Here is a 9,259-nt window from a genome sequence, read left to right as displayed (position 1 = left end):
AAGCTCGGCCCCCGAGCCTCCCCAGGGCTCCCTCTCCTCGGACTGAACCTCCCTCCACGGCCTGTGCTCTCCCCCCCTCACCCTTCCCTCCGCTTCTACCACTCTGCCCTCCTACCCCCTTCCTACCCCCATCTCTCCATGATCATAAAGGATCCCGCTTGGGCTATGGCCATGGTCCTGGACTGCACCCCATCAGTGGCCTGGGGTCATTCAACGAGTCTCAATAGGCCACTGGATGTGCAGACCTGCCGTCTTGAGCGATGTTCCCGGGGCCAAGGGGGACCGCGGGTGGAGCCCCGAGGGGACGGGTGGGTGGACGCGGGCTCTCAGGGCAGGATGGTGTGGGCACACGAGGCTGCAGGAGGGAGAGAGGCACTGAGCTCGACGGGATGGATGGGGGCCGGCGTGCTGTTGGCCTGCACGGGAGGGCCCGTGGCCGTCTGTTACCATCTTTGGGAGAACAGTCACGCCCTTTGCGAGCTCCAAAATCTCACGTATGTCTACGAATTTTTTCATGCTCGGGAAGCTGGACCTGCTCTGTCTGCCTGCAGTTGAAAGCAGAGTCACAAGGTCAGAGTCCCCAGCTCTGGCCCTCTGGGGCCGTCCCCGAGCCCGTGGCCACCGCAGCGCCCTCCGAGCTGGCAGGACAGAGAAGCCAGGGTGCTGCCAAGGGAGGGGGCAGCAGGCGGGTGATGGGGAGTGTGCCTCTGCCCCCTCTGTGCTCCGAGGCAGGGGGGTGTCCCCAGTGCAGCCCCAAGGCGGGCACCACACAGGGCCACTTGGGGAGGCCCCTCTGCTCACAGGACCCCTGGGCCGGAGCCTGATGCCCCTTCCGCTGCGCTCCTGGCCACGCCCTCCTCCACGGAGACTCCACGGGACCCCTCCGACCTCTCCGATGGCTGTCCTGCAGGCCTCGGTGCCCGGATGTGGGTTTGTGCCCCCTTCCCCCCACCCCTCCCTGGAGAGCAGCTCCCCGCCCACCCTCCCTTCACCACCTCCCCCTGCTCCCCCCATCCTGCCCTCAGCCCGGGGGGTCCCCTGCCTCCATGCAGAGGGTCAGTCCCACTCCGGGCCTGTTGCCCTCTGGGCTCCGCCCGTGCACTGGCCGCCCCCACTCAGCCCCGTGGCAGCCACACCAGAGACCCGCCCACCCGGTCCCCCCGTCCGGGCGCCGCGCTCCGCCCGCCCACGTGGCCACCCGTTTGCTGTGTGTGTCCCGGCCCTGACCTCCTACCTCCCACTTCCTGCCAGCCCGCAGCGCAAGGGCCGTGACAGGAACGGATGTGTGTTTGTGTCCCCCCAAATTCATCCATCAGAGCCCCAGAGGGATGGTGTGACATCTTGGGGCCTTGGGAGGTGTGTGAGGTTAGCTGGGTGCTCATGATGGGGTCAGTGCCCGTATAAGAAGAGGAAGACACCGGAGCCCTCTCCCCGACACTTGACATAGTGAAGAGGCGGCCATCTGCAAACCAGGAATGGGGACCTCCCCGGAATTCGCCAGGTCGGCGCGCTGAGCCGTGAGAATCAATGTCCATCGCGGGCGCCCGTGCGGTGCGGTCTGTGGCGCTCTGTCAGGGAGCCCGAGCTGAGGCAGGTGCTTCCATACCTTGCCCTCCGAGCTTGTCGCCCCTCCGTCCCCCACCTGACCTGCACCCCGCACGCCCCCTCCCCAGATGTTGCCGCTGGACTCACTGAGGAGCAGCAGGGTCTTAGAGGTCCGGCCGGCCCGGCCCAGGCGCACGTAGACCACACCGTAGCTGTAGTCGGTGGACAGCACGTGGAAGCCCTCGACCCCCTTCACTGGACCGGAAGAGAAGCGTGGGGCCGCCCGATCAGGCCTGCACAGCAGGGGCAAGTGGGAAGGGTCAGGAGTCCCTCCCACACACCCAACCACCTTCCAGGCCTAGGCTGCGGGCACTTGCATGCTTGTGGGCTCTGGGACCGTGGCCTGCCTGCCCGCCCCGTGGGCGTCTGTCCATCCCATCCACCCAGCCCTGGGACAGAGGAGCGGCCTCTCCCGGGCCTGTGGCCGTGAAGCCGGGGACACGCCCACCCCCAGGTCTTTCTCTCCAGGCCCCAGGCCTTCATACGCACAAGTATTCCTGAACATCGCCTTTTTCCTATCTTTCCGCAGAATTAACGTGTGTGACTGGCACCCCTGTGACCTGGGGAGGGGGCAAGGCGGGAGCCCTTTGTTGGCTCTGGTTTCCTGGAATTTTCCAGTTTGGAGCAGGGCCAGTCCCACAGCTTAAGGGAAACCCTCGGAACACCCACTCTCTGCCGAGTGCTCCCGTGTACGTGGTGGCCTCTCCCAAAACCAGGCCTTGAATTTTAGGGGCAGGAAGGGTTTCGGGGCTGCAGAGATGGTCTGTTAGATGTGCAGGTGATCGTGGGTTTGGCTCCCCCCGCCCCCGGCTCCCTTTCCCCTCTTGACAGGTAGATGTCTGGGCTGTTTGTGGTCAGGGCTCCATGAAGAGTGTGCTGGGCCCCACCCCGGTCCACTCACCGGCTGAAGGCAAGGACCACCTTCAGCTGGCCCGCTTTGTGGACCACCACCCTCAGTGCCCCCAGCTTCCTCCTGTCTCTGCCTGGCAAGAATCTCTGGCCCTCAGAGGTGATAGCCAGAATGTAGCAGAACCCTGAAAACTGGGGAGAGCGAAGCTGCCCATGCCAGTCTCCCAGCCGGGCCCCCAGGAACCCACCGGACACTGACACTGGCCTGAGGCCCGGGCCGGGTCCAGCACCAACAGGCCAGCACAGCCCCTGCGCAGGGCCCCAGCTGACCGTCTGGGCCTTGGCGGGCAGGGGCCAGGCCGCCTGGGGCCCCGAGGGCTGGGCCGTGGTTACCGTGTGCTGGAATTCCCTTCCTGTGCAAGGCCTCCCCCTTCCTTCCAGCTCGGCCCTCGCCCCCATCCCTCTGACTTCCTGCCACAAACCCACATTCCCGGGCCGTCAGTGCCCACGGCCACCCCCGCTAGAACCTTCCACCTGCCAGCCATCTGGTTGTTCCGGAACACGCTCTGCTCATTCGGTCTCTGCCCACCTAGCATCTCCGGTGCCCTGAGGCTGCACCTGCCTGGGGCCCTCGGCCCTCCCGCTTCCTGCGTGGCCACCAGCTCCTCAGAGAGAGGCCAGGGCCTGAAACTCCTTCTGCCCTCACGGCACTGCCCCCTGTTCCAGGATGGCCCTTTGGAGATTTTCAGGGAGTGATCTTCCAGTCACCACACACACTGCATGCCTGGCCCCGGTCAGCCTGGCTGTCAGTCTTGGGGACCGCAGGTGTGTGGCTCACCTTGTTCCAGTTGAGGCTGTGGGACTCCCTGGGTAGCTGTTCCTGCGGCCGGGACCCCGTAGCAGGCATAAGCGCCAAGACCAGCACACACGTCAGCCTCCCTGGTCCCATTGTCACCCTCCTTCCTCAGCCACCGGGGCACTGAGTTTAAGTCTCCCCACCCACCTGACCCTGCCGTGGGCGTCCAGCCAACCCGGAGCCTTGAGCCAGCCTGGGGTGGGCCAATGGGGAGGGAGAGGGGCTTTGGGACACCGGCAGGCGGCCCAGGGGCTCGGCCTGGCGGGTGCTGCCTGAATTTGGAGGCCATCGTGTTCCCCTGTGAGACCCCTGGGCCTCCCATCCTAGCCCCCGCGGAAGAGAGGCAAGCAGCCGGGAGGCGTCCCTGTGAGTCACTTCATAGAGATATTTGCACGTGAGAAGCAGGACCACGGTGACGATGGGGCACAGACGGCACCAGCGTGACAGCAGGGCTCTCCGTCCCGAGCGGGTGCTGACGGACAGGGCCGCTGGATGTGTGGGAGCGTGCCCACCCCTAGCCTGCACGCACCGCCCCTCTCCGTGAGTGATGGGCAGCCCCCAGCCCAGCTTCCGCCACGACGTCAGGCACGGCCCCACCAGACCACAGGAGGAGCCACAGGCTCGGTCCCTCTGGAATCCTGCCCCTTGCCCTGGCCCCAAAGCCCCAGGCCTGGGAAAGCCACACTCTTGTGCCCTGGACACTGTGGCACCCCAGCCGCGCACCCTGGTGGGCACCCACGCCCACTGCGTCAGCCCGCCCCTGTCCAGACCCCCGAGGGTCTGCTCTAACTCAGACAGACAGTCCTCCCTCCAGCCCAGGGACTGAGGTGACCTCTGCTTGAGGAGCAGCTGCCCCCAGCCCAGCCCCCACTCAGGAGTCAAGACCCACGTCCACGTGTACCCCACCCAGAGCTGGTTCTGGGCTGTATGGCCCAGCCCTCGGTGAGCCCCACGCCCACCTCCTCCCCCTGCACCGACCGGAGCCCCGAGAGGGCAGCGCCCCGTCTGACATTGCCGTCCGCCCTCGGCACACAGGTGAGAGGCATCTGTAGGGCCTTGTGGGATCGTTTTATTTGGAACTGCCGTGAGTCCTGAGAGCAGCCCGCCCCACACCAAGCTCCCAGGCGGCTGAGCAAGGAGGCCAGCGCCTGGCCAGCCTCACAGGACTCGGCGGGCACAGTCCCACCTGGAGGTCGATGCATTCACTGAAAACGAAGAAGAGCGTTGCGGGACCCCAGATTCACCTCGAGGGGTGTCTGCCCCGTCCCAGTCCCTGGGCCTTCTCGGGGCAGAGCTCTGGGGTGTAGGATCTGGGGTGATGCTCAGGAGGACAGCTTACCTGGAAAGCCTTGTGCGCACAGGTGACTGGGGGGGAAAGAGGAGTCGTGAGCTAGGCACCCAGGACACACCGCAGCCACCCCGCTCTGCCCACGGCCTCGCCGAGACGGGGCCAGCCCTGCCGGCCTGGCTTTGGGCAGGAGCAGGTGACTCTGTATAGAGCTCCCCACCCCCACCCTGCCTGACTCCCTGAGGCTGGGAGGGACCCCGAGACCCACAGAAGTCAGCCAGGGGCCCGTGGGCATCGGGTGACACTCACGGTCCGGCAGCAGCGTGGCCTGCTGCTGAGACAGGAAGCCCAGGCCCTTGCTCCACCTAGCAAAGAGGCGCAGGGCCTCCTGGCTGGCCAGCTCCGTCCGGCCTGTGGGGCGGGAGGGGAGCCCTCACCACGTGTGCCCCGTGCTCCAGCCACCCCTCCTGCAGGGGGCCGAAGGGCAGGGATGCTGCTCTGGGACCCTGGGGGCATGGGGCTCAGCACACTCAGCGGGAGGTTGCCCAGCGTGGCCGCCCGTGTCAGGGAGTTCGTCGGGCCGGCCCGTGGTGTCCACCACTTACTATACAGCTCCACGGTGTTGAACGCCTCGTCCTTGAACTCCAGCTGCGTGAACACAATGGCGTAGTCCCTGAAGTTGGTGCCCAGCACGCGGTAGTCCAACACTCCCAGGGCTAGGAAATACGTGCGCCCCCAGGGGGGAGCGTCAGACCTCACGAGAGGCCACCCCAGGAAGCTGAGCGCTCCTGGGCATTGTCCCCTGGTCCCCAGAGCCAGCACACAGAGGGCCTCAGGGACAGATGCCCGGCGAGTGCCTGTCCCAGCTCATGCCGGGGGGATACTCCACTGATCATGTCCCCTCGGGGGCACCACCTCATCAGAGGCCCGGGGTCACCGCGGGACATGCCAGGGTGAGCCCTCTGTCTTCCAACCTCTGACAAAATACGTCCTTTCACTTTCTAGTGGAAGTCTCGGGGATGGGCCCGCTCCCCGAGCGGGGAGCCAGCCCAGGCTGCTGGTGGCGGAACCCACTGGGGAGGACCCAGAAAGCCAGCCCATCCCCCACCGCCCCGCGCCCCGCATGAGACCGTGGAGGCCGTCGCCTTACAGGGGTTCTCAAACACCCATCCAGAGCTCTGTCTCAGCAGCTCCACCACGTTCACGTAACACCTCTCCAGCCTGGAAGAGAGACCGTCCATCCTCGGCTCAGGGTCTGGACACAGGCCCAGAAGAGACAAGGGTCCTACCAGCTGCACCTGGCCAGCCACCAGCATGCCGCGCAGGGGATCCTGGCTGCCGCTGATGGCCCCCGTTGCCCGGAAGCCTTGTTCTGCACCGAATCCAACCTGGCCTGGGAATGAGCAGACAGGAGAGCCCTGCAAAGTGCAAATCGACTTGCTTCCACCTCCCAAGAGGCCTCCCGTGCTGGAAGCCACGTGACGGGCACAAAAGGAACCTCGGACAAACACAGGGTCATCTGCAATTGTGGCTAAAGGCACTCAGCATCCAAAGGGGCTGACGTCCCCGAAGCGGTCAGTCCATAAAGTGAACCAACCACAGAAATGCAGCAGTCTTTGCTCACTAAGATGAGCTCATGGCTGGGAAATTCCAGGAGGAAGAACAACAGGCAAGAGCCATCCAGTAAACTGAGGCAGTGGGGTACAAAGCTGCAACAGGTGAAACAACGGGGTTTGGAAAATCAGAAGACTGATCAAAGGAATGAATGGGAAGTCCAGAAACAGGGGCGCCTGGGTGGCTCCGTCCATCAGGCGTCCAACTCTTGGTTTCGGCTCAGGTGTGATCTCGTGGTCGTGAGACTGAGTCGGGCTCCGCGCTCAGCACAGACTCTGCCTGAGATTCTCGCCCCCTCCCTCCCCCTCCAGCTCGTGCTCTCTCACTCTCTCGAGAATAAATAAATAAATCCTAAAAAAAAAAAAGTCCAAATATAAAGCAAAATGGGAGCATGAGAATTTAGCGCGTGACAAACTCAGCCAGAGTCTGTGGAGGACAGAGAGGCAATTCAATAAATGACGTTAGAAATTGGGTAGTAATCTAGAAAAAACCAAGTTCTTCCTCCTTTTTCCCCAGGGTCAAATCCCAAATGCAGAGAAGATGCCAGAAGCACCAGGGAGTTGGAAGCCTTTTCCTCACTGACGGTGTCACAAAAGCCAGGAGCCCCGCAAAGAGAAAGTTGGTGTGCCTCTACAAAAAATGGAAAGAAATCCTTCATGTATGTAAAAAAAAAAAAAAAAAAAGTCCTCAATGTTATAAGAAAAATGACAAACTGAGAAATATATTTGCAACTGGTTTCTGTCACAGACAAGTGCCTCATATTCCTAATCCTTAAGGGTTCTTACAAAGGAGGAAAAACACAGCTCAGAGGAAAACATGCCAAAGATGTGACCAGGCAGTGCGTCGGGCAGGGAGCACATACGCCGCGACGCTCCCGTCCTTAGAAGGGGCGCGTAGAAGCTGAAGGGGGCTGTCTGTTGCCTATCAGATGTCGGAGAAGCAAGAGCACGGGAATGCCGGGGTGCTGGTTCGGGGGACCAGCCACGTGGGGACCCCTTGGAGGCGAGAGCACCAGGGCCCACGCCCCAGAGGGTGTTTCCAGTTGCCGAAGATTGGAGAGCACCGTCTGTCGAGCAGCAGAGCCCGGCAGAAGGCCTGTGGCGTGTCACAGAGCGATCAAAAAGAGCAGAGCGCCCCGGGAAATGCGAAAGGGCATCACCGTACGGCCCAGCGATCCCCCTGCAGGGCGCACACGCAGGAGAACCGAAGGGAGACATGCACACCCATGTCCATGACAGCGCCATTGACGAAACCAGACAGTGGAAGAAACCATGTGCCTGTCCACACCATGGAACATAATTCAGCCTTAAAAAGGGAGGAAATCCCGACACCGGCTACAACGCGGATGAACGTGGAGGACACGGTGCCGAGTGAGATCAGCCCGGCGCCCGGCGCAGAGAGACCAATCCCCAAGGATCCACTCCCCGGAGGCCACGGAGGAGTCGGACCCACAGAAATAGGGGCGGGGGAGGGGAGGGGTCTGTGTTCAACGGAGACGGACGGAGGGGGTCGGCTGCACAACAGTGTGAATGTGCTTGACGCCCCTGAGCTGTGCGCTTAGAAGTAGCGAGGACAGTATATCTCTGCGCTGTGTTTATCTTCCTACCACTTTGAAAAATGTCATAAAGACAAAAGAGAACAAACTGAAATGTTTTAAAAGAGAGCAGAGCCTCTGTGGACTGATCGGAACAACCCCCCGCGTGTGTGGGCAAATGACACACGGGTGCTGGTGTGTGCCTGCCCCCACGTCCCTAACACGGGCTACCCTCAGGGAGGAGACGGGCTGGCTGAGGCAGGTGGGGAAGGACCCCCACGGTACACCCTGGGGAACCCTGATTTTTGAGCCATGCAAGTATCTTTGCTGTCCAAAGGCCAACAAATGAAATTTCATTACACAACAAAACGTGAGAGGCCAACTTGCCTCTCCTCCAAGCCCTGATCCGAATGTGTGTCTGCAGGGGGCCCTCAGCACAATCCACCTTTCCAAATCAGGGTCTGGCCCAGGTTCCTGGACAGAGATGCGCCTTGACACTGGCACCAGGAGAGGCTGCTGACCAATCATTCCGTTGAGCAGATGCCAAAAATCGGGTCTGAGCCTTGTGGCATCCCCATGGCTCCTATGGCATCCGTGGCTTTGCATAGGCCCCAAGGCCCTCCAGAGGCCCAGCTTCTGTATTTGGATGTCTGATTCCACCAGCTTCACTGGGAAGATGCAGCCACGTGGCTTTGGGGCCAACACCATGGCCCGTGGGACCAAGCTCACCCAACACCGTGGAGCTGCCATCTTACCCCAGACCTCCCCTGCCCTTGCTTGTCCCAAGGCCAGGCCTGGCCCTGGTACACCCGGGCCCCACATCTCCTGCAGGCAGATGCAGGAATGTGAGGGAGGGTACCTGGAGTCCCCCAAGAACCCGCGGCTCTTCAGCACAAGGCATGACCCACTTCCAGCAGCAGCTCGAGTGGGGTTTGCCCAGGAGGCCTCTCCCACCCCGGCATGAGTCCCACCCAGACACGGGGCACACACCGCACTCACCTGTGCCTGGAGGACAACATTTTCAGGTTGTTTTCTGGAGTAAGGGTCACCATGACGCCCTCGACGTTCTTCGTGGCCTTCTCCAACGCAAAGCCCTTCTCACCTGAGGCCACGGCAAGAACATACCAGGACCCCAGAAGCTGGTGGAAGAGGAGCAGGTGAGGGGGGCCAGTCCCTCCAGCCCTTGGAGGCGTCCTCTCTCTATCTGGGAGCCCAGGGCCCCTTCCTCAGGCTAGCCCATCCCCCCATAGCCAGTGGCAGTCTGGGTTGGCTCTGGGAAGGTAACCCAGAGGCTGTGTGGCCCCACGGGAGGGGCCTGGGCCCCTAGGACCAACAGGAGGGCTGTTACCGGCTTAGGGTCCAGCCTCCCCAGCCACACTGCCTGGGTCCTAGGCACTGAGACCAGAGCCAGCAGGACAGCCCGCAGGACAGCCCGCATCCTCCCAGAGATCTGTACACCAGCACACGTGCCTCGGGGCCAGTGGTGTGCAGTCCCTCCAGCCCCTGAAAAACC

At 62.6% G+C, this 9,259-nt stretch overlaps 2 protein-coding genes across 2 annotated transcripts; both read right to left on the bottom strand.

Moving 5' to 3' along the window:
- Positions 1–571: 571 nt before the first annotated feature.
- LCN10 (lipocalin 10) lies at positions 572–3,498 on the bottom strand. The gene is made up of 5 exons (XM_035723724.1): positions 3,293–3,498; positions 2,507–2,646; positions 2,048–2,165; positions 1,648–1,795; positions 572–663 (listed from the first exon to the last, which is right to left on the bottom strand). The coding sequence occupies exons 1-5, from the start codon at positions 3,401–3,403 to the stop codon at positions 572–574; spliced, it is 609 nt and encodes a 202-aa protein (XP_035579617.1). The 5' UTR covers positions 3,404–3,498.
- A 719-nt stretch (positions 3,499–4,217) lies between these two features.
- On the bottom strand, positions 4,218–9,184 carry LCN6 (lipocalin 6). Its single transcript, XM_035723770.1, has 7 exons — positions 9,095–9,184; positions 8,746–8,885; positions 5,749–5,819; positions 5,204–5,314; positions 4,908–5,009; positions 4,650–4,675; positions 4,218–4,515 (listed from the first exon to the last, which is right to left on the bottom strand). Exons 1-7 carry the CDS (start codon positions 9,182–9,184, stop codon positions 4,513–4,515), a joined length of 543 nt encoding a protein of 180 aa, XP_035579663.1. The 3' UTR covers positions 4,218–4,512.
- Between the last annotated feature and the right edge of the window lie 75 nt (positions 9,185–9,259).

The sequence above is a fragment of the Zalophus californianus genome, chromosome 13 (assembly GCF_009762305.2).
Source record: "Zalophus californianus isolate mZalCal1 chromosome 13, mZalCal1.pri.v2, whole genome shotgun sequence".
NCBI lineage: Eukaryota > Metazoa > Chordata > Mammalia > Carnivora > Otariidae > Zalophus > Zalophus californianus.
Note: the sequence above shows the minus strand (reverse complement) of the source record. Positions and strands in the feature narration are given on the sequence as shown.